Raw genomic sequence first — 25,096 nt, 5'->3', positions numbered from 1 at the left:
AATGATATGCGGCTGATGACGGGCTGAAAGGAACATGTGAATGTACTGGAGCAGGGCCCTGCCCTGTGTTAGCAGTCATTAGCGTGGTGTGCTAGCAGTTCTCTAAGAGGCTTGGCGTGAGCCGGGTCTCACCTGCTGCGCCTGCACAGTGTTCAGGGCTCCCTGCCGGGACGTGAGCTCGGCCGGGATGGGGAGGCTCCACGCCTCCTCAATACTAGGAAGCATTTTACTCTTGTTCTGCAGACTACCTTGCTGCGGGTTACACAACTGAGCCTAGGAGAAATATCCCAAGACAGCGCTGCGTGTGAGTTGAGTGAGAGACGGGACCCAGAATAAGTGCATCAAGTATTACTCATTTAGCATCAGCTGACAGGATGAGCTCGTACCCCCTGAAGAAATGCTAAAACCAAACCAAAGAACCTGCTGAGGGATGTTCAGAGCCATGAGGTTATGTCTTACAGGTGGGGAAACATGCTCACCCACACCAATATGAATCACTATTCATATTTAAACGAAACTAGCATGGCGGCCATTAAAACAAAACCAATACACTGGCATGGCTTTCAAATTAGCACAGCACTTAACTGCAACAACACACCAACAGACAGGGATGTGAAGGGGACGAGACCTCACCTGGAGCAGCTTGATGCGCTGCGTGAGGGCGGCGGTGTTGAGGCATGCCTTGCTGCGCGTGGCGTTGATGTAGCACTTGATGGCGTCGTGCGGCTGGCCGCAAGACTCGTAGAGCGTGCCCAGGTCCATCCAGGCAGCGGCGTGGCTGTGGTCCAGCTGAACAGCACAGATGTAGGCCTGCAGGGCATCCATAGGCTGGTTCTGCTGCTGGTACAGCACCCTGGTAGCCCAATGAGGGGATAGGAGATGAAAGCAGTGATAGCCTTTCGCCATCCTGTCAAGATTTAAAGCTACGATCCTGAAGATTTACACCCAAACAAGTCTCCTTCACGATGCTCTCTGTCACTGCTGTATTTAGGAAAATATCCATCCATCCATTATCCAAGCCGCTTATCCTGCTCTCAGGGTCGCGGGGATGCTGGAGCCTATCCCAGCAGTCATTGGGCGGTAGGCGGGGGAGACACCCTGGACAGACCGCCAGTCCATCACAGGGCCAACACACACACACACACACATTCACACCTAGAGGCAATTTAGTACGGCCGATTCACCTGACCTACATGTCTTTGGACTGTGGGAGGAAATCGGAGCACCCGGAGAAAACCCACACAGACATGGGGAGAACATGCCAACTGCACACAGAGGACGACCCGCGACAACCCCCAAAGTTGGGCTACCCCGGGGCTCGAACCCAGGACCTTGTTGCTGTGAGGTGACCGCGCTAACCACTGTGCAACTGTGCCGTAAAGACAATATCTAATCCACAAACATCCATATAATCTTTAGCAGTATGTGATGTGGATGGTTGGTGTCTGGTAGGACTTTGCCAGGCAAAATGATAGGGTACATAGTCTTTTCCATCTTCATCATAGCAGCCAAATGAGGAAGAAGACAGGTAGTGTTGAGTTTGAAGAAGAGAAGTTATTGTGTTTAACAAGCAGGCAGCAGACCTTTACCAACAGATAGTACAACATCAACAAGTAAAACTTGGGTTCCACATATGAATCACTGTGTTATGTTTGTTAAACAGCGTGCCGAGGGAGCGGAGAGCCTGCAAACATAAACCACATTCAGAAAATGCTTCTGTATGCTAGCAGATGTCCACAACTACAGTGTGTCAGCAGGAAAATCAGAATGACGTCATGCAAGTCCAGAGATCCAGTCTTACCCTATCGAGCACCAGGTGTCGGCGCTGGCCTCCGACTTATCGATGGACTGGCGGTAGGAGATGAAGGCATCTTGGACTTTCCCAATACTGGAATAGCACCTGGCAGGATGGCAAAGGGCACATTTAACAGATACAAGAGTTTGACATGCCAGCATTGATGAAGACGACAGTTTCACACGATATCAGCGGCATGAACACAAATCCTAAATTACACTTCCCTAAAACGGTTGTTTTAATAAAACAGGTCATAATTCACGCTGTGTTGTGTGCTCTGGGATAGTCCAGTGGTTTTGGAGGTACATGTTTATTCCTGGTGGACAAGGATCCAATTCCACCAGGATATTTCTGTCCTTTGTCTCCTTCTCTGCTATTCTCTTGTCTGAACACATAAGAAAATATAAAGGAAGAGGGCGTCTGGGTGGCATGGCGGTCTACTGCGTTGCCTACCAACATGAGGATGGCCGGTTTGAATCCCCATGTTACCTCGGCTTGGTCGGGCATCCCTACAGACACAACTGGCTGTGCCTGTGGGTGGGAAGCCAGATGTGGGTATGTGTCCTGGTCGCTGCACTAGCTCCTCCTCTGGTTAGTCAGGGATGCCTGTTCAGGGGGGAGGGGGAACTGGGGAGAATAACGTGATCCTCCCACACACTACGTCCCCCTGGCGAAACTGCTCACTGTAAGGTGAAAAGCAAAGGCTGCCGACTCCACATGTATTAGAGGAGGCATGTGGTAGTCTACAGCCCTCCCCGGATCGGCAGAGGGGGTGGAGCAGAGACCGGGACAGCTCAGAAGAGTGGGGTAATTGGTCGGATACAACTGGGGGGAAAGGGGGGGTATGTATATAATGGTTGTACTCTATGTTGTCCTTCATTAATACTGCCGTATCTCTCCGGAGAGCTTTCACAGTCCAGGATGTCACCAAGCCGGAGAAACAGGAGACACAGACTGGACATGAAGGGTTCGGCGAGGTGCGCAGGCTCCCAAAGGAAACGCGTTAAATTCCCAGAAGAAGTAGAGGACTCTGGATGAAATGCTTTCCTATATTAGTTCCATGTAGTAGAACCCAGGACTCACCCGAACAACTCATTATCAGGGTGTTTACACGCAAGTCAAAACTCAATTTTAATCACACCGAGTAACAACTCGATTATTGCAGCTTAAGCAAATTAAGATCTAAATCAACACGAGCTAATGTGACTAACACAACTAGATTTTTCATCAGTCATGTGATTTACTGTGATTTGTATTCACCTTCATCTGGGTTCAGTCGGAGAATTGGTTGTGTTACTGTCATCTGACCCGGAAATGACACGAAGAACAACAAGGCGAGCGGCAGGAAGCAGTCACGCTTCTGAAACAGTGGTCATGTTCAGTAGAACGAAGGAGTTTGAGGTAAAGTTTTTGGACGGAGGGAAAAAACAGAAATGGAAACACGATGCAATGTTGGAAGCGGAGTCGCACACGGCGTAATTTACATTTCGTAATTTGACTATCCAACGAGTCTCAGATTACTGAAGAGATCACATCCATTACACACATGTAGACACCTTCATCACACCATCGTCTTCATCCGGGTGTTCATTTTAACCAGATTATTGTCTGCATGTAAACAGTCAGTGAATCCTAGACTATGACAGCAGGCTGACTGAGGACGTCAAGGCGTAACACAGTTACGGCGCCAGTGAAGATGGCTGCCGTGCGTCTAGCGCTGCCTCAAATTAGCGTTTTTTAAGTCTATTTACTGGTTTTGTAGAGTCCATCCATCCATTATCCAAACCGCTTATCCTGCTCTCAGGGTCATGGGGATGCCGGAGCCTGTCCCAGCAGTCACTGGGCGGCAAGCGGAGAGACACCCAGGACAGACCGCCAGGCCATCACAGGGCCCCCCCACACACACACACATATTCACACCTAGGGACAATGTAGTATGGTGGATTCACCCGACCTTTATGTCTTTCGACTGTGGGAGGAAACCGGAGCACCCAGAGGAGAAAACCATGCAGACATGGGGAGAACATGCAAACTCCACACAGAGGACGACCCGAGGTAGTGCAACCTTGGAGGTTGCACTACCCCGGGGCTCAAACCCAGGACCTTCTTGCTGTGAGGGGACCATGCTCACCACTGTTATCGTTGCCATTAAGAGCGTTCAGGATACTTTCACGTGGTTCTGCTCTTGGGAGTATTTTGTGGAATGTTTCTGTTAAATCCACTTTGGCTCTCAGTAGCTATGACACACCAACACTACTTGACATTAGGAACACAATGGATTCTGATTTCACATCGAGAACAACGGTCATCTGAAACAACAGCTGGAAAGCACCACCAGCGAAGGAAACGAGGAAAATCGGCAGGAGTTCTAGTCAGGCTGAGGCGATGTGGAAACCAGCCTCCTCTCCCAAGCCTTCTTTTAGTGAATGAACAAACTGGTGGAACTGAGGCGCAGGATGGCTCTCCAACAGGACATTAGAAACTTTAACGTTATGGTTTTCACTGAGACCTGGCTGAACCTAATGATCCCTGACTCCGCCACTGTCCTTGCGGGGGTTTCTATTCACCGGCCGGATCGAACAAAGGACTCGGGAAGAGCAGAGGGGGAGGCGTTTGTTTCATGATCAACAAGATGTGGTGCTTGAATGTGGAGACTATTTCAAGTGGACGTTCTCCTAATTTAGAGCATCTTATGATCAGACACTGACCTCACTACCTCCTGAGAGAGTTTGTACCAATCGTACCAAGAGTGGTTTACTTTCCACGGCACGCTGACGCCACGTGAGCTGTGGATGAGCTGTATGCTGTTATCAGCTGAGACTGCACAACCTGGCTGTGTTTGCTGTGGCTGGTGATTTCAACAGTGCCAATCTGAAGACAGTCCGGCTGAGATTCCCTAAACACATCAGCTTCCCTACACACTCAACCATGTTTCCTCTCCGTTCCGGGACAGATGTAAGGCCCTCCCTGACCTCCCTTCAGCAGATCAGGTAACGTTTCGGTTCCCCTGCTCCTCGCTTACAGGCAGAACACTCAAACAGCAGAGGCCTGTGATGCAATGCATTCAGCGCTGGTCCGACCAGTCCAACTCCATTTTTACTCGACTTGCAAGTTTTCTGGGATGCGGAAAGTAACATTGACAAATACTCAGAAGCTGTTATGGGATATACTGGCAAATGCACTGAAGAGGCTGCACTAACAGGTCACGGGTAAACGGCAAAATCCCCACCATGCTTCAAGCGCGGACAACTGCTTTCAACTTGGGGGATTTGGGCGAATAAAGGAAAACTCTGTATGAACTCCGTACAACGATCCAACACTGCTCAAGGACAGTATAGGGACAAAGTGGAGTCACACTACACTTTGAGCGAAACACTTTTAATGCACTTTGAAGACATCACATCTGCTTCTGTCACGGACACACAAATGGTGCAGGACTCCCGCCCGTTGGAAATGTCTAGGGAAGATGCGTACAAGGACTTGTCTTATAGCAGCTGCACCGCCCTTGACCACAAGGCTCTACAGAGGGTGGTGAAAACAGCGCACCACACCACCAGGACTGACCGACCAGCAATGCTGGAACTCTACACCCAGAGGTGCAGGAAGAAAGCCAAGCGGAGAGTTGGGGATCGCAGCCACAAACTGTTCACTGTTACTGGAGCATCCAGGCCCGAAGCAACAGGCTTTAGAACCGCTTCTACCCACAAGCCATAAGACCCTTGAACACATATAGACTCTGGAACACACACACACACACACACACACACACACACACACACACACACACACACACACACACACCCCTCTCTTAAAAAATGCACAGTCCTCACTTTATTCTGCGTTGATCACTTTCTGCCACACCACTTCTGTGCTATGTACAAATACATCTAACATTTACTATAACTACACACCTCTGTATATACTGTTACATTTACTACAACTACACACTTCTGTATATACTGTTACATTTACTACAACTATACACGTCTGTATATACTGTTACATTTACTACAACTACACACTTCTGTATATACTGTTACATTTACTACAACTATACACCTCTGTATATACTGTTACATTTACTACAACCACACACCTCTGTATATACTGCTACATTTATTACAACTATACACCTCTGTATACACTGTTACATTTACTACAACCACACACCTCTGTATATACTGTTACATTTACTACAACTACACAGCTCTGTATGTACTGCTACATTTACTACAACTACACAGCTCTGTATATACTGCTACATTTACTACAACTATACACCTCTGTATATACTGCTACATTTACTACAACTATACACCTCTGTATATACTGCTACATTTACTACAACTACACAGCTCTGTATATACTGTTACATTTACTACAACTACACAGCTCTGTATGTACTGCTACATTTACTACAACTACACAGCTCTGTATGTACTGTTACATTTACTACAACTACACAGCTCTGTATGTACTGCTACATTTACTACAACTACACAGCTCTGTAAATACTGCTACATTTACTACAACTACACACCTCTGTACATACTGTTACATTTACTACAACTACACAGCTCTGTATATACTGCTACATTTACTACAACTATACACCTCTGTATATACTGCTACATTTACTACAACTACACAGCTCTGTATATACTGTTACATTTACTACAACTACACAGCTCTGTATATACTGCTACATTTACTACAACTACACACCTCTGTATATACTGCTACATTTACTACAACTATACACCTCTGTATATACTGCTACATTTACTACAACTACACAGCTCTGTATATACTGTTACATTTACTACAACTACACAGCTCTGTATGTACTGCTACATTTACTACAACTACACAGCTCTGTAAATACTGCTACATTTACTACAACTACACACCTCTGTACATACTGTTACATTTACTACAACTACACAGCTCTGTATATACTGTTACATTTACTACAACTACACACCTCTGTATATACTGTTACATTTACTACAACTACACAGCTCTGTATGTACTGCTACATTTACTACAACTACACAGCTCTGTAAATACTGCTACATTTACTACAACTACACACCTCTGTACATACTGTTACATTTACTACAACTACACACCTCTGTATATACTGCTACATTTACTACAACTACACAGCTCTGTATATACTGCTACATTTACTACAACTACACACCTCTGTACATACTGTTACATTTACTACAACTACACAGCTCTGTATATACTGTTACATTTACTACAACTACACAGCTCTGTATATACTGTTACATTTACTACAACTACACAGCTCTGTATGTACTGCTACATTTACTACAACTACACAGCTCTGTAAATACTGCTACATTTACTACAACTACACACCTCTGTACATACTGTTACATTTACTACAACTACACACCTCTGTATATACTGCTACATTTACTACAACTACACAGCTCTGTAAATACTGCTACATTTACTACAACTACACACCTCTGTACATACTGTTACATTTACTACAACTACACAGCTCTGTATATACTGCTACATTTACTACAACTATACACCTCTGTATATACTGCTACATTTACTACAACTATACACCTCTGTATATACTGCTACATTTACTACAACTACACACCTCTGTATATACTGTTACATTTACTACAACTACACACCTCTGTATATACTGCTACATTTACTACAACTACACAGCTCTGTATGTACTGTTACATTTACTACAACTACACAGCTCTGTATGTACTGTTACATTTACTACAACTACACAGCTCTGTATGTACTGTTACAATTCCATTGTCGACTGTTAATTTTAGATTTCAGTCTATGATTTTAGTTTGCTTTAAATTTAAATGTACTTTTCTCTGGCCTGTAAACATCGAACGTTTCGCTTATTTTTAGTTAGTTTTACTTATTAATCCTCACGCTGGAGTGCAAACATGGTAGTTTTTATACTTACTTTTTGTTCATTTTTATATTTTTTTAGTTTTCACTTAACCTGTGATGTCATATTCTTCAGCTTTTTTTTGAAGCATTCCATTCCAAGCGATGCCTGCCATACTGTATTGTCGTTCGTTTGACAAATAACAACTTGAACTTGAAGTAAATAATCTTATCAGCTGGAACAAAACCTCTGGTGGCGTGTCAGGTGACGGCTCCACACACACACACACACACACACACACACACACGCACACACCCTTGTTTGTCATACCTGCCCAGAAAGTACCAGGACTGGCCTGAGTTTGGGTCTGCTTCTAGAGACTTCTGCAGACACTGGATGGCATAGCTGTCCTTGGTGCCTTTCTCTCCCAGCTGCTCCACCGTGTGATGCATCCAGCCTGCAGGGACACACAAGACACACGGCCGTGAGGACGCCGCCCGTCCAACAGGCCCGCTCCGCGCCGCTTCTCCAGAACCGGGGTAGCAGCTGACAGAGCGGGTTCGGCAGAACGGACAGGGCATGAGTGTGATGTGGGCTACAGGAGTGTGAGGCGTCGAGCCAACACGGCGCTGGTCAGAGGACGAGCCCAGCACGTCTGCCATGGACACACAGCCGTCTTGTAAATGAAACAAATGGTTTGTCTTTGTAAAGCGCTCTGAAAACACACAGAGAGGAGGAGGGGGGAAGAGGAGCAGGAGGAGGAGGAGGAGGAGGAGGTATTCCTCACACACAGACACACACACACTTCAAAAGGCCCCATGTGAGCAACCAGCTACAAGAAACTCATCCTGGCTCTCCAACCATTTGCACCTTCATATGCACAAACACACAAACCCAACAGCGATGGGGCTGTTTCTAGCAAATAAGCAATCACACACACACACACACACAAACACACACATCCTCACCTCCCATTTCCTCTCCTTAACACCTATGGCGAGTCTCAAAGGTCACCATGACAACCCCAGCAGGAAAGAAAGGGAATGGTTTTATTGGTGTGTGTGTGTGTGTGTGTGTGAGAGGGAGAGAGAGAGAACACAGTGGATGGAAAGAAGAGCCTCATCTGTATTTTGACAGAAAGATGGAGGGGTCGGTTTGTGTCGTGCCTTTATGAACATATTTGGCCATTAATGTATATGTATATGTATATGTCGTCACCTTCTTAAAATAATGGCCTAAGTCATATTTTCAAGTTTTTCAAAAAAAACAGACTAAACTGAAACAAATACAGAATATATGATATTTCTTAATCATTTCGCACAAAAAGGTTATGACAATATATGACTATTGACATACAAATAACGCTGTCTGTCAATTATATTCTACATTTGTTGCAGTTTATTCTGTTTTTTTGAAAACTTGAAAATATGACTTAGGCCATTATTTTAAGACGGTGACGATGTAATGTATATATATGAGCTATGACACACTGGCTTCATTATAGCCAATAGACCTTTTAGAAGAAAATTTAAGTGTTTTTTTTTATATACTCCCATTATGGAAACTTTGGTATAAAATAATTTCTAATTATTTTATAATTTCTAATTATTTTATGAAATAATTATATTATAAAATAAATCAAAATTATGAAATAATTTAGGATTATTTTAAACCAAAACAACAACTGTTGGGGGGGGGGGGGTTTCAATAAAATATCTAAAAAAAAAACCCAAAATCCAGGTCATGACAAATAAATCACAGGAGCACCTGCTCAGTACTCAATGCATGTAAACGTCAACCTGTAAGACTTCATATTCATCTCCACCGTCTTTGCAGTTGGAGGTGCTGCAGGCTAGATGAGAGCAAGTCGAGGTTTCTGTCCATGGACATGGGTAAAGCTGTCTCACGATGCCAAACCAGAAAATAATGTGAACAAATGAAAGGACTGCAGCTCCATGTGGTGCTCCTACTTCCTGCCTCCGGGCCGACACACTGTGCTTCATGTTAAATGTCACCTCCAGTAACTAGCTCACTGCCCTGGTGTGCACCGCTCCGGTCTCTGTCATTCACCTGCGCCTCTGCTGTGGTTCTGACTGACGGAGCTGCTCGCTGGGCTTTCTGTCTCAGCACACGCTAGTGTCACATATGCAGCAAAGACTTCCCAAAAGGAGACATTTATGGACAAAAAGGGTGGTGGAGAAGGTGATATATTATTCAGTAATTTCCAAATCCATACCAACAAGCTGCACAATCATCTGAAGAAAGAGCAGTGTGTATTAATGCGTTTTTGCACTGAATGCTGTGCAACAGATGTACATGTGACAATGAGGGGGGAAAAAAAAATCAGGGGTGAAATATATATCTTACCGCTATGAAAATAGCTTTTATAGTGTTACATATATACAAGGCTCAACGTTTTCGTTTTTGTCACCGAAAAATACCCAGATTTCTAAACTGATTTTCACCCGGATTTTATGTTTCCACTGATCCAAAAGTTGTTCCTGTTCGTGTGAGGTTATGTAACAGTGTCCTCTTGTGGCGAAATTTTGAAAAATAAAAACCGAAATCGCTAAGCCTTGCATATATACCATGACAAAGGTGTGTGTGTGTGTGTGTGTGTGTGTGTGTGTGTGTGTGTGTGTGTGTGTTTGAGTGTTAGTCAGACAGCTAGATACCTATGCGAGTCATCATCTTCATTGTTCCAACGTGCAGACAAGAGAACTGGGAATATTGGGATAAGGGGCTGGAAAACTACCGGCGGTCTGGGAAAGGCTTGCGATGAACAACAGGACATTTAAATCTTTGAACACATTAACGCAGTATTAATGTAGCATCGTCGTGTCCAAAATGACAACCAACATGGCGTGGACATGCTAGGACAGAACATAATGACACATGGAGACCAGCAGGACACGCTTCATCGTGACGTCCACGGTCAATAATTAAACTATTTAATTCAGTGCCACAGTCCTGAATCTGCTGGTTTTACTGGACGAGTGTGTGTCCTATGTAGGTGGCAGTGAGGTGGGTGTCTGAGCTCCATTCCAGATGAATGCGAGTCAGCAGGGCTGTTGTGTCAGAAACAACCATAAAACCTGATTGAACCTGAGTTGTACTTATTGCTGTAGTACTATGTGTTGGTAAAGGTCTTCTACCCACTTGTTCTGTCATTTCTGCTGGTTAGACCTTCACTTCTTCTTCTAACTCAACACTACCTGCTTTCTTCTTCCTCGCGTGGCTGCTATGATGAAGATGAAAACACTATGCACCCTGTCATTTTTCTTCGTAAAGTCCTACCAGACAACAACCATCCTTATCATATTCCACGTGTGACAGCAACAACCAGTATGCATGCACGTCTTCAGGAGTGTAACTTTAAATTGGACTGTTAGTTTAAACATAGGTGTATAAGTGGATGAGACACTCACCTAGTTGTTGCAGGGTAGTGGCCTTCACCTGTGGAGGAAGATCTTCTGTCTGTAGAAGACTCTCATAGGCTTCTTTTGCTGCTCTGTATTTCTTCTGCAGACAGAGAGAAGAGAGAGAGAGACAGGAACGAGACAGAGAGGTTATTTAAGCCAGACAGGAGGGTCAGCGTGTTTTATGGTCTCTGTGGATGTACACAAAGAGTCTGGAAACCACACACACACACACACACACGGAGAGGGGTGGGTGTAGAACAGGACAGGATAGACTCAACATGTCTGGTAGTTTTAAACTATGCGTCTTTGTGTGTGTGTGTGTGTGTGTGTGTGTGTGTGTGTGTGTGTGTGTGTGTGTGTGTGTGTGTGTGTCCCCTTTGTATTTTGGCAAACCTGAACTACCCGCTCTGAGGTGAGGCCAGTGTTTGTTTGGTCTGGGTGACCTTGGTGACCCGGGTCTGATCTGGTGTCTAGGTGTGCGTTTGAATGTTATGCCCTTATCAGCTCCGACTCAGCCATCTCAAATGCAAACTAAAGCCTGTGTCTACACAGCCTCCGTCTGCCGACACGCACACAACACTAAGACAAAGCAGCGGCGCGGTAGTGGGCTCTTCCTGTCTCAGCTCTATAAAGTCGCCTCGGGCTCAACACTGACACTTAAAGCAATAAAGGACAAACAGAGGCGGTCTGTGGTTTCTTCCTGGTCGGATCCTGATGGAGATAAAGACCTGGTCTGGACAACGAGCAGGGATTTATCAGTGTCGGTATTTCATGAGCTGATGAAAGCAGTAGAACGTGTGACAAGGGTCAGTCAAACAAACAAAAAAAGCCTTTTCATTCTTCTTAGTCAGAAATACGTTAAGTATGGCATTTAAAGTGGTTTTACATCAATCAACTGCCTCAATGGTGTGGCTATCAATTATCAATCAGCAGCTACTGCAGAGAGTAGAATGAATTATTTACTGACAGAAAGCCAGAGTTTCCCCAACAACCAACTCTAATACTGAGAACTGTGCTGCTGAGAACACGCTGAGATGCTCAGACCTGGTCTGTCTCAACCACACGTGTGCTCTTCTGGTTTCACATGCAGGGGATTGTTTCTGGTTTCAGAAGAAATGACCATTAAAGTGGCTTTCACATTATCTGCATTGTACGCATTTGTACCTGTTCAGAAATCAGGAACACTTTACTCGCCGTGTCCCCCAGCCCACAGCAATGCAACACAAAGACAAAAATATCCAAAAACTACAAGAACTACAAGAACACACATATCCAAACTAACACATATATCTAAACTAACACACATATCCAAACAAAAAAACAAAAAAATCACTGTCCAAAGGAACAAACGCCAGCCAGGATGATTGCCAGAACTGCCGGTCTGCACTGGCTAGCAGTTAGCTTAGCCTGCCCCACTTCTGTGTCCTGTCAGACCACCCTCGGTGCTTCCTCCTCAGGTGCAGCTCCAGGCAGGGCTGTGGTCCCTGGGCCCACCGGACGCAGCAGACCAAGCTCTCCCAGCCAATCCAGTGCCAGCTCTCCCAGCCATCAAACGAAGACAAAACTTAAACGCAGATGTGGACAAAAACACTGCATGGACAGTATTGGGTGAGGCCGCTACAAACGTGAATTCGTGCCACCATCTTCCCACACCGTTAGCGGCAAAAAGGGTATTGTTAAGGGTGTTCTTTCTGGTTTCAAAACAAATGATCATTAAAGTGGCTTTCACACGATCTGCACAAAGCATCGGCATCAATGCCAGGTTGGACGCGACCCCTGTCACATGATCAGCATCAGCGTCAGGAGCGGTGGTGGTCATTACAGTCACACCGCCCAGTTTCTAAAACGACAGCATTCAGGATAGAATAGAGCGGAGTTCAATTTTGGACTGCCGCCCGCATCAGCCAGTGGTCGTCGCTAACCACACTGCCAATTAGCACAGCCATAGAAGTGAATATAGACTGGCTGCATATGAAAATGTCCATCCATGCATCCATCCATTATCCAAACCACTTACCCTGCTCAGGTTCGCGGGGATGCTGGGGCCTAGCCCAGCAGTCATTGGGTGGCGGGCGGAGAGACACCCTGGACAGACCACCAGACCATCACACAGGGCTGATTCATTCAGCGGATCATCAGTTATTTCACACACACACACACACACACACACACACACACAGCACCTTACATCACCCACTATTTATTATTATTACTGTTTTTTTGTCGCTTTGTTATTTTATTACTATTGTTGCTGCAGTGTTGAGGAGCTGAAACTAAAGAATTTTACTGTCTTGTACTTTTATAATGCGACGTAACAAAGAATCGTGAATCAGTTCTTATAGTATTCTTCTTCTTTCAGCTTGTTCCTTGTTTTTCAGGGGCCGCCACAGCAGATTGTATAGTTTTCATCGGTATCCTGCGAAGGCACAGCACCAATAGTGGCCGTTGTTCACCCGGGCCTCGGCCAATCCCGTACAGAGCCTCAACTGATCCGGTATGGTCTTGTCAATCCGCGTAATGATTTGGCAAGTATGTCGGATGCCCTTCCTGACACGACCACTAACCCTCTGGACGGGGGCAAGGGTAAAGCGCTGGATTCAGTTCTTGTGTAATTATTTGAAACTGTCAACCAACCAGGTAGTTGCATCTGTAAAATGACTTCAGTCCACGCCACAGACGCTTTAGTCAGACTGTGGTCTCATTTAAGCGTCATGTTATATAATTCGGGATACCCTGACACACAGAGCAAGTTTCTCTTCCATTATTTTTCTTTTTTAATTTCACGGCTATGATATCAAACTGTGCTGTGATTGGCTCCCCGTCATAGAGGTCAGCGTTGTGAAGAGCAAACTTGAATATAGTTGAACTTTGAGTGTGGCACCAGATTGTCTCCCAGCGTCTGCACCCGGGGCGCAGAACGCCGAGGGCGCAGACTGAGATTACAATTTTGAACTATTTTTCCGTAATAGACATATCCGTCTTCTTCCGTCATGGCTACAAGCTACTGCAGAACTCTGTTCACTCGAGTTACAAGTGAGAAGTGAAAGTATCTTTATACTACATGAACTACAATGTCTACTTTTGTTACTCCATCATCCTTCTTGGGGAACGTTTGAAGATGTATTTCCCCTCTTTTGAGAGGAGCTGCTAATGATCCTGGTACACATCCAGCAATTCAGCTAAGCTAAGCTAAACTCGCCATTCACCACAACTTCAAGCTGCACACACAAACATAAAAAAAGAGGTATCCAGGAGTTTGTCTGACTCCATTTTAAGTAGTAAGCATTTTAAAAACCCGGAAATCAAATTATCCTAATGATGATAAAACTTAGTTAGATTCATAAACATGCATATGTGAGCATTCATTCATTCATTTATTCATCTTCAGCCACTTCCTCCGGGATCGGGCCATGGTGGCAGCAAGCTAAGTAGGGCACTCCAGACATCCCTCACTAGCAGAGCCTCCCAGCTCCTCCTGGGGGATCCCAAGGTGTTCCCAGGCCAGATTGGACATGTAGTCCCTCCAGTGAGTTCTGGGTTTACCCCGGGGTCTCTTCCCAGTTGGAAGTGCCTGGTAAACCTCCAAAGGAAGGCGCCCAGGAGGTGTCCTAATCAGATGCCCTAACCACCTCAACTGGCTCCTTTCGACGCGAAGGAGCAACGTCCAAGCTCCCTCTGGATGTCCGAGCTCCTCACCCTATCTCTAAGGCTGAGCCCAGACACCCTACGGAGGAAACTCATTACAGCCGCTGGTATCCATCATCTCACCCTTTCGGTCACTACCCAAAGTTCATGACCGTAGGTGAGGGTTGGAACGAAGATATGAGCAGATATTGTGTAAAATTCTCTTGTGATTATCATGTTAATATTCTTCATATCACGCAGCACTGTGAATGAATCCACACCATGGCAGCTGAAAGCAATCGCAGCTCTTCTGCAGTATGGCTGAATCCCTACGAAGTGATGTCTGCATTGTCACTTTCCAAACGACAAGAGCAGCAACAACAAAAACAGGTTATGCAGCAGTTAACAGCTGTCAAATATAGTTAGCTCATCCTGAGCCCAGAGACAGCTGGACAGACTAGTGTGGAACCGAAACAAAACAACATGCGAGACTGCACGCATGTTCGCTTTGTGAAAACACGAGTAAAAATGGTCAGATTGTGCTCAATAACATCCCTGAAACCCAGTAGCAGGACTCCACAGACCAGTACCAAGACCAGACCTGGGGTCTCATTTACAAAACAGTGCGTAGGATCCTTACTTAAGTGTACGTGTGTTCGAAAGCCGAAAATGGTGTGCGCTATAGAGTTTACGTACAGGTGCGCACATTCTCCCACCATGTTGTTTTTATAGATCACAAATTTTGTGTGGGAAGTGGTGCACGCCTCTTTCAGGCTCTGTTTCGTGCTTACGCAACGGTTATAAATGACACCCCTGCTGGTCATTAAGAACCACAAATCAACCAGGTAGTTCATTACATCAACCTGTATTTCCAGTCATTCAACCTCTGATCGGGGAGGTTTTACAGCAGGAACAACAGCTGAAGGTAGTGAACTACTTACTAGAATAGAGAACCAGCTGGACTGCTAGTACCCGAGGACCTGATTGAGAACCACTGGTGCAGAAGGCACTGCCTTTTGGTTGGTTTGCCTACTATTCTCTGCTCTTCCATCAACTCGATAAAAAGTTTTTGCATGATTATTAGTGATGGAAGCACATTTTCATCTTTAATTCCTCTAGTGGCAGGTCAGTCTGTTGAAATGTACCTGTCACACCCTGCACACTAAAACACTGTTCACTAAGACTAACGCCCCTTTTCCACCGCATGGTACCGGCTCAACTCCACTCTACTCTATTCCACTCTACTCGCTTTACTTTTTGGGATTTGGTTTTCCACTGCAGATAGTAACCCCCCCCCCCCCCCCACGGTGAAGCCCCGCTGGTCATTTGTGGGCATGTTTACTAGTTTTTTGTTTTTAGATTTTATTTATATTTAAATAGAAATAAATACACATATTTGTATATTTATTTACAGTGGCATTTTCATGTCACCTTTTATTATGGGCTCAGCTCACTTGGAACCTCGATGGAGGTGGTACCAAAAAAAGTACCTGGTACCAGGTACTATCCCTAACTTTTCCTCAACGGAACACCAAAAAATAAAATAAAAAAGCGAGTCGAGTTGAGTCGAGTGAAGCCGGGACCATGCAGTGGAAAAGGGGCATTAGACTGTTGTCCTAAAAGTAGCTAAACGAAGCTGCTTTTCTCATCTGAAGCTCTGCTAGCACTCACAAGTGCAACAGAGAGAGACCGAGAAAGCGTGAGAGAGAGAGAGAAAGACGCCAGCATGTGTGGTAACCTCAAAGATGCCGATGTCTCATTGATTATTTACCACTGGGTCAACATCGGGGGGAGACAGAGGAGTACACAACGACACTTTAAATTATTGCTGACTCGTTTCTGTCCGACCACACGAAAGGACAACACACTATTAACTGCTTTTACTTCCCTCAGAGTTTAAGTGATATTCAGTTTAGTGAAGAGCCACAAGATTCAGCAGAACAACACAAACTCCCCTGGAAAGATACTACAGCCCAAATCACACCACAAAATGGAAATATTAAAATCAGAAGCAGCTGTGGGTTTTTGGTAAAAAAAAAAAAAAGAAGAAAAGTAATTGTGAACTGTAACTCTAACAACGGCAGAGATGTGAGACGTGCTGCTGCACATGTGACTGTACTATTGAGAAGGACCATGGAATCAAACGCTTACCTGAATCTCATACAAATGAGCAATGTGGAACTGAACTGTGGAGGAGAGAAAGAACAGTGAAAATTAGGGTTGGCTTTAAAAGATATGATCGCACAGTATAGGGACACATGATCAGATGGTACAGACACAATGATCAGATAGTACAGACATACTGTTAGGTAGTGCAGACACATATTGATAGATAGTGTAGACACAAATTGATCAGGTAGTATAGACACATATTGATAGGTAGTGTAGACACATATTGATCAGGTAGCATAGACAAAAATTGATAGGTAGTATAGATACATAGTGATCAGGTACAGCGATTTGCCAAATTTTGGGCACCCCTGGTTAAACGGTCTGTTACCATCTCCAAGTGATCGAAAGCAAACCTGAACTCTAAATTATGTTTTCTTCCCCCCTTTTCTCCCAATTGTACTTGGCCAATTACCCCACTCTTCCAAGTTGTCCCAGTTGCTGCTCCATCCCCTCTGTCGATCCGGGGAGGGCTGCAGACCAATACATGTGGAGTCACCAGCCGCTTCTTTTCACCTGACAGTGAGGAGTTTCACCAGGGGGTTGTAGCATGTGGGAGGATCACGCTATTCCCCCCAGTTCCCCCTCCCCCTGAACAGTTGCCCCGACTGACCAGAGGAGGCGCTAGTGCAGCGACCATGAAACATACCCACATCCGGCTTCCCACCCACAGACACGGTCAATTGTGTCTGTAGGGACGCCTGACCAAGCCAGAGGTAACACAGAGACTTGAACCAGCAATCCCCGTGTTGGTAGGCAACAGAATAGACCGCCACACCACCCGGATGCCCAACAAACCTGAACTCTAAATGGTACAAAGTTAAACATGAGCCCTTTCTGCAAATTGTAAAGCAACATTGCTTTTTAGCTTAATTTTTTATTGTTTTTCTAACTTTTTAAAAAGATGATTAATTAGGCCCAGACCCAGGCAATTTACTTGTTAGGGCCTCAATGAGTCAAGTGGATATAACTCCAGGGCTGAACTACTTATTCTGAACTAACTCCAAGCCTTCTAAAGTGTCCAACTGCGGTGGCTGTTCTATCTGGTGTTAACAACCACGGGTTCCTCCAAACAGCTGGCCAAGGATGTGAGAATTGAGATAGTTCACTTCCACCAACAAGGAAAAGGCTACAAAAACTCAACATTTCAAGCTACCTATTTTCACTGTAAGAAAAATGATCAGAAAATGGAAGATAAATGGAACAACTGAAGTGTCAAAGAAAGGTCTGGAAGAAGAAAGAAATATGTCACACAGAATGGCCCGAGATCTTGTGAGAAATGCTCAAACGAACCCACACATCACCGCAAAAGAGCTGCAAAAAAAAGGGTAGCAGACACAGGTCTAGTTGTTCAAAGGACAACAACGCAACATATATTTAATAACAAAGACCTACCTACATGGGAGAATTGTCAGAAAGAAACCTTTCCTATGACCGCAACATAAATTTAAGCAGCTTCGGTAAGCAAAAGAAACCCTTGAGAAGGCTGAAGCCTTTTGGAACAACGTGCTTTGGACTGACGAGACCAAAATTGAACTTTCTGGCAAGAACCAAAGTAGCAGAAGCAAAATATTTTAGAAGTTAATTTTTAATCAATTATCACAGTATAATAAAGACCTCAATATTTTATCCCCATTTCAGTCTGGCTTTCATTCCAATTTTTCCACTACTGCCCTTGTAAAATTTACGAATGATGTATTCTCATCTTTAGACAAAGGTCAATTTACCGGTACAGGTTTTATTGATCTAACCAAGGTTTTCAATTTGGTTGACTATTATTTTCTTCTTGATAAGCTTTATGCTATTAGTGTTTCTCAACAGGCATTATTTTGGTTTAATTCTTACCTTCATAACAGTCATCAGTGTGTTCTAATCACAATCAGGTCATTTAACTGCTGGAAAAGGTGTACAAGGATCTATTTTAGGACCTCTACTTTTCTGTATTTTTATTGATAACCATCTTCTTCTTCTTTTAGCTGCTCCTGTTAGGAGACGCCACAGCGGATCATCCGTTTCCATTTCTTCCTGTCCTTTGCATCTCCCTCTGTCACACCAGCCACCTGCATGTCCTCTCTCACCACATTGATAAACCTCCTCTTTGGCCTTCCTCTTTTGCTCTTCCCTGGTAGCTCCATATTCAGCCTCCTCCTCCCAATATACCCAGCATCTCTCCTCCACACATGTCCAGACCATCTCAATCTTGCCTCTCTCGCTTTGTCTCTATTTTTATTAATGATCTTCCAAAAATTTGTTCTAACTGTCTTGTTCAGTCATATGCAGATGACACAGTTATATACACACCTGATTCGGCTATGACCAAAATTCAAAGCTCTCTGTAATTTGAATTTTCCGTTGTTCAAAAATGGCTTTTAAATAACAATCTCATACACAAGCAGAAGTCTTTCTATTATGTTGTTTGGTACTAGATATATGCTCCATCCTTCATCTGCTGAGTTGGCTATTTACTGATGGGTCTCCCCTTAATTAAGTTGACACATTTAAATTCTTGGGACTTCTGAATTTTCTTTTAGACCTCATATTGATTTTATTAGAAATAAAACAAATGCTAGTCTCAGAATACTCCATCGGTCAATTAATTGCTTCTTTTTTTTTAAGAAAACAAATTGTCCAACAGCTTTTATTTCCCATTATTGACTACAGTGACATCATATACCAGAGCACCTCTGAAACACATCTTCATCCTTTAAATGTTGTTTTCAATAATATTTGTAGATTTGTCCTGAGGAGTTCTTATTGTGCACATCATTGTTTCATGTATGATACACTTGACTGGCTACCACCTCGCTCTGGGAGACATTTTCATTGGTTGCTCTTTGTTTTCAAATGCATTGACCTATCCTTCATGCTAAAAACAGCATTTAGTTCCATTCAGATCATCATCTTCACTAAGACACACTCAGCAACCTTTGTTTTACTGTGCCTAGAATTTCTAAAGAATTTGGAAGACACGCTTTTAAGTTTAAAGCACCGTCAGACTGGAATAATTTGCTTAACTCCCTCAGGTCGATTACTTCATTATATGACATCAATATTTATTTTCTTGTTTACCATAAATCTACTTTTCTTGTTTTTGATTTACCTCCATTTCAGAATGTACTTCACTTCAGTCTCAGTACTTTGACATAATGTTATAGTAGGTGTGGTTTGGTCATTGGATTGTTAAATTAATTTGTGTTTAATGTTTGTTAACTTTCATATTTTGTGCCAGAGGACCTCCTTGAAAATGATTTAGTGCATCTCAACGAGTTTATCCTCTGACTAAATTTTGAAATAATTAAACTATATGTCTGGAGAAAAAAAAGGTGAAGCATTTGTAGAGAAGAACACCTAGCCGACTGTTAAGCGTGGAGATGTTTCCATTATGCTTTGGGGCTGTGTGGCAGCACAGTAAATATTGTGCAGGTGGAAGGCAGAATTGATTCCACCAAATAAAGAAATTCTAGAAGCTGATGTTTGAAAGTCAGTCCAGATATTGAAGTTGAAGAGAGGTTGGGTATTCCAGCAAGACATTGGTATATACCTCGAAATCGACCATGAAGTACCTCCAGCAACGACAGATGAAGGTTTTTGAATGGCCACCACAGCCCCCAGATTTGAATATTACTGAACATCTGTGGAGAGATCTCAAACATGCCATGCATGCAAGGAGCCAGGAGAATATTTCTGTGCTAGAGGTGTTCTGCCAGGAAGAATGAAATTCCAAAAGCAAGAACTGAAAGACTCCTAGCTGGAAGCATTTGCAAGCTGTTGTAGTTGCCTTGGGATGAGTGACATAGTACTGACAGGGCTCCCAAACTTTTGCACCAGGCCTTTTTTCCATTTTTATTATTGTGAAGCTAAGAATTAAAAAAAAAATTAATCTGGCGTTAAAATTTGAAGAAATGTGTCATGTTTAACTTTGTACCATTTATAGGTCACGTTAGCTTCTGTTCACCTAGACATCAATTGTAAAAGGCATTTTGACCAGGGGTGCCCAAATTTATGCACCCCACTGTAGTATAGAGACATACTGATCAGGTTTTATAGAGACACATTGATCAAGTAGTACACAGATGTATTAATCAGGCAGCATGAAGACCAGTATAAAGGCTTTAATTGGAAAATATTGGACACAAGTTTGAGGCCAAAAGAAGAAAAAACCCAAATGGAGGATGTTATTATAGTCCATCTGCACTACACAGAACTGGGCTGTGTCGGTCAGTACAGGGTTGACCCTAATAGAGCCCAGCTGGTCCTTGATGTTGCGATGAGATGAGTTAACAGGGCAGAGCTCGTTAACATAGTGTTGCTATAGTGACAGACAGGAAGCTACTCTCAGCCAATTTTGCTGTCCATTACCACTACTGCTAATCGCTAGCTAAGTTAGAGCCTGAACATCATCATTACACCAAAGACTCGTTTAAATGTTTCAAAGAACGACAGGCCTAGAAGCTTCAATTTAAACAAGTTCAGTGGATTAAATTTTTTGCTCGATGCATAGCCCTCCAATGACATCATCTGATGGACCAACCATGACTGAGAAATGATTCCACCGTCCCATTCTAATCGGGCCAGAACCAGACATCAAACCAGGCTGAAATCTTACATGGCTGGTTCTCAGAACAGGTTATGGTAATGGAAATTAACAACATGCTATGCTCTGTAGTGGAGAAACCATGTTGGCATCCTAACCTTGTGCTGCTTGTGCGTGTATGTGTGTGTGTGTGTGTGTGTGTGTGTGTGTGTGTGTGTGTGTGTGTGTGTGTGTGTGTGTTTCTAAATCAGTCTGCATGTGCACTGTGCAAGCCAGCACTTCTTCCTCTCTATCCTTGTGCTGTCTCCTAGGCAACCCCAGTCTTGGGCAGAGTCAGCGGGGAAATGGCAGCAGAGGAAAAACTGCATTATAGAAACATCCAGCGCCTTCAGTCAACCTGCACAATATGTGTTACCTACTAGCATCTAGCTGCTAAATCAACTCTAATGATATATCCTGCTTCCCCTTTGCAGCTACAGAGGTGTGACTTACTTTCCGGCTTGGACAAAGTGCAGAGGTTGGAGTCAATCAAAGCCAGCTGAAAATGCTGCAGAAACAAGGAGAGACATTTCATTAGCAGAGTAAACACAGATGTATACGCCAAGTGAGTGGTCTGCAATTACATGTTGCTTATATGAAGATGGATTGCAGGGTAAACAAATCACTTTATTCCAAAATGGGAATGACAGATGACAGATGACAGATGATAAAGTGCTAAGTGCAACAAGTCTTGATGCTTCAGAGCAAGCTGGAGGAAAATTAATGTTCTCCTCCACTGCAATCTACTTCGTTAAGAACCCCTCCACATCCACAGCTGACCATCAGTGACCCTGGTGACTAACACGAGAGGGCTCTGAGAACTGGAAGGTTTGGCCTGATATCCATGGTCTATATTCTCTTCCTGAAGCCCTGCCTCCTTCCCCGCTGTCCAGAGCCTCTCGGTACAATATGCTGCCATGCAGCTCATCTCGGAGCAGACTTCTGCAGGAGCCACACCTCGGGTTATCAGACAGACCGAGCTGTGAGAACATCACACAGCTAAGTTGTTAAGAGCTCTCCGGGGTTTTCCGCCGTGCTCTCCCTGCCCGTCTCCATTTACTTTAACCTTTGACAGACCGGGCAGCCCTACTGAAACAAAAACCTCTTTTCCAAGACAAATCCAGCAAACGAAAAAGCAGCCCAGGAAAACACAAAGCTGACAGACAACATTCAGCAATTCGCAAACAAGCGGGAAACCTTATAATGAACGCGGTCTACATAATCGATGTCACTTCAACACCGCTTGCGGCAGGAGAACCACAGTCCAACAGGGTCACAACCAAAAGGCAAACCGTGCTATCAAAGCACTGACAGTCCCAAGTTAAGCCTGCCTCTACCCCTGCAAATGTCTACCCAGGTATAACTATCGACGTGTAGTAACACTTCAGGGCTGAGGAATGATGCCGGGGCCCAGGTTCTTGAGCCTACGCTGTGTGTCTATTGAGGTAATTACCGTAAATCAGAGCTCATTCAGGGGCTTCCATTAGAAAAGCAAGGGCCGGAGAGCTTCTGTGCTGATTAATGTGCATCTCGCAGTCTAAGTGTGTGATCCGTAGCAGGAAGTCGGGGTGCTCATGTCCGGCTTCAAGGTGACAGTTTCATTGCGGTCCTTAGCTGCGGCGTAAAACAATGCAGCCCAGCGGCCTCACGTGATCCAATAAGCCACCGGTTCCTCATATCTGGGTCAGTAAGAACAAGCAGCGTGTCCGAGCCCTAAACCTGAGAAACCACAGAGTCGAGACCTCAACACACAGAGAACATCGTGTACTGCCGCTTTCATCAGCCTGCACCGGCCATGCACACTTCATCCCCTCACCTTTCTTCTCAACCAACCAGCTACTAGCCCACGCTCCAAGGCCACTACGAGCACCTGCCTTCTAGGTGAGGGAAAATGTGCACGTACACACACACACACACACATATACACACCCACACACGGGGGTTACTAGTTCTGCAGTCGCTCCAGCAAAGGCAGTCAATGTCAGACAGATAAAAATGAACTCAGCAGACTCCCTGCTTCTTCTTCTTCTTTTTCTGTTGCATACTGCAGCCAGGGCCACCAGAGCTTCAGGGGCTGGAGGAAACCTCAGCAGAACGTCTACAGGCGGGCACGGCAACCACAAGCAGCACGACATCAGGTACACACAGCGAAGCCACATGCAATCACACACAAACACACACACAAACACAAGGATCTTCTCACACATAGCTTACCTAAACTGATGGTAGGACACACTCCTAAAACCACACTGCATCTTCCAGTCCAACTCACCCTTCCTCTCCTCCCCTTCTCGCTCTCTCTCGCTCCCTTTCACACTTGCTGTACTGGCAGGGAGATAATGCTGCAGGATTGTCAGTTTGGCATTCCGCTTTCCTCCCTCTCCCTCTGTCTCGCTTCACTCGTTCTGTCTCTGCAATCTCTCCTGCCCTCTCTCTCTCCCTCCCTCCCTCCCTCCCTCTCTCTCTCGCTCTCCCTCGCTCTCTCTCTCTCCCCCGGTGTCACTGATTACTATTCAGCAGACGGCTGAAGTGGAGAGTGCAGAGATGACACACAATACCTCAAAGCAGGAGCAGGGAGGTAACACACCACCTCCCCTTCTCTCTCCTCCGCCCTCACCCTTCTCTCCTTCCATCTCACCTCCTGTATTAGCTAAGGGCTGTTTTATATCGCTACACAGCACCGAGGATTCATCACCTGCACACACTCACTCTCGCTCGCACACACACCCACACACACACACACACACACACACATTTGCTTTCTAATTTCCCCCTCCCCCTCGCTCCCTCCCTGCCTTCCTGCTTAAATTAGAAGCCACAGTGGGACTGTACATGCACGTGTGTGTGTGTGTGTGTCTGTGTGTGTGTGTGTGTGTGTGTGTGTGTCTGTGTGTGTGTGTGTGTGTGTGTGTGGTGGGAAGAACGAACAGAATGGAGTGATATATCCTACTCTCTGCTAAACAGGCTAATTGTTTTAACGTTTAACTGATTCGGTGAATCTCTCTCCCCCGTCGCCAGCTTCCTCTTGCTCTCTTCCTCTTTCCCACACACTGCTGAGGAGGAGGAGGGGAAGATCTTCTAGCTTCCCATTTCCTGCATCGCTCCCTGCAGCCAGACTCCAGTTTACACTCCCATAACCTTACACACTGCTCATTACAGCCCCCCCCCCCCCCACAATCTCTGTAGATAACTGGAGCAGTGGTGTGTGTGTGTGTGTGTGTGTGTGTGTGTCTGTGTGTGTGTGTGTGGGCAGTGAGCCAGTGGGTGGAGCATGTCCCAAGACAGAGTGAGGACGTGCAGCACGTGCAGCCTGCCTACCTCCGCGCTGTACCCATTATGCACCATCACAGAGACCGGAGGAGCATCCACACACTCTTTACTCCATCACAAACATCCACTACCACAACCTGACAGATTAAACACAAACCGACACACACACATACAGCAGCACCTACACTCCCAAAACACAAAGTAGGAATTACTCCCCTGTGCAGCCTATCAGCATGGCTGTGCAGGAATCATGCGAGCCAACGTACAAAAGGGGCTCATGACAATGTGACTAAAGCCTCCTGCAGACTGTGAGATTCTAGCAGACCTACGAG

General features: G+C 44.9%; 1 protein-coding gene across 1 annotated transcript in view; it reads right to left on the bottom strand.

Annotated features, from left to right (window-relative positions):
• Window positions 1–25,096, bottom strand: part of kdm6a (lysine (K)-specific demethylase 6A) — a 117,384-nt gene that overhangs the window by 41,894 nt on the left and 50,394 nt on the right. The window contains exons 7-13 of the mRNA XM_056289360.1: window positions 21,948–22,002; window positions 16,904–16,938; window positions 11,135–11,228; window positions 8,037–8,163; window positions 1,802–1,900; window positions 634–853; window positions 133–273 (exon numbers count right to left, since the gene is read on the bottom strand). Coding sequence (XP_056145335.1) covers window positions 133–273; window positions 634–853; window positions 1,802–1,900; window positions 8,037–8,163; window positions 11,135–11,228; window positions 16,904–16,938; window positions 21,948–22,002 — 771 coding nt within the window. The remainder of the gene's footprint in view (window positions 1–132; window positions 274–633; window positions 854–1,801; window positions 1,901–8,036; window positions 8,164–11,134; window positions 11,229–16,903; window positions 16,939–21,947; window positions 22,003–25,096) is intronic.

Source organism: Lampris incognitus, chromosome 11 (assembly GCF_029633865.1).
Source record: "Lampris incognitus isolate fLamInc1 chromosome 11, fLamInc1.hap2, whole genome shotgun sequence".
Lineage (NCBI taxonomy): Eukaryota > Metazoa > Chordata > Actinopteri > Lampriformes > Lampridae > Lampris > Lampris incognitus.
The sequence above is the reverse complement of the archived record's forward strand: the minus strand, read 5'-3'. Positions and strand labels throughout refer to the sequence as shown.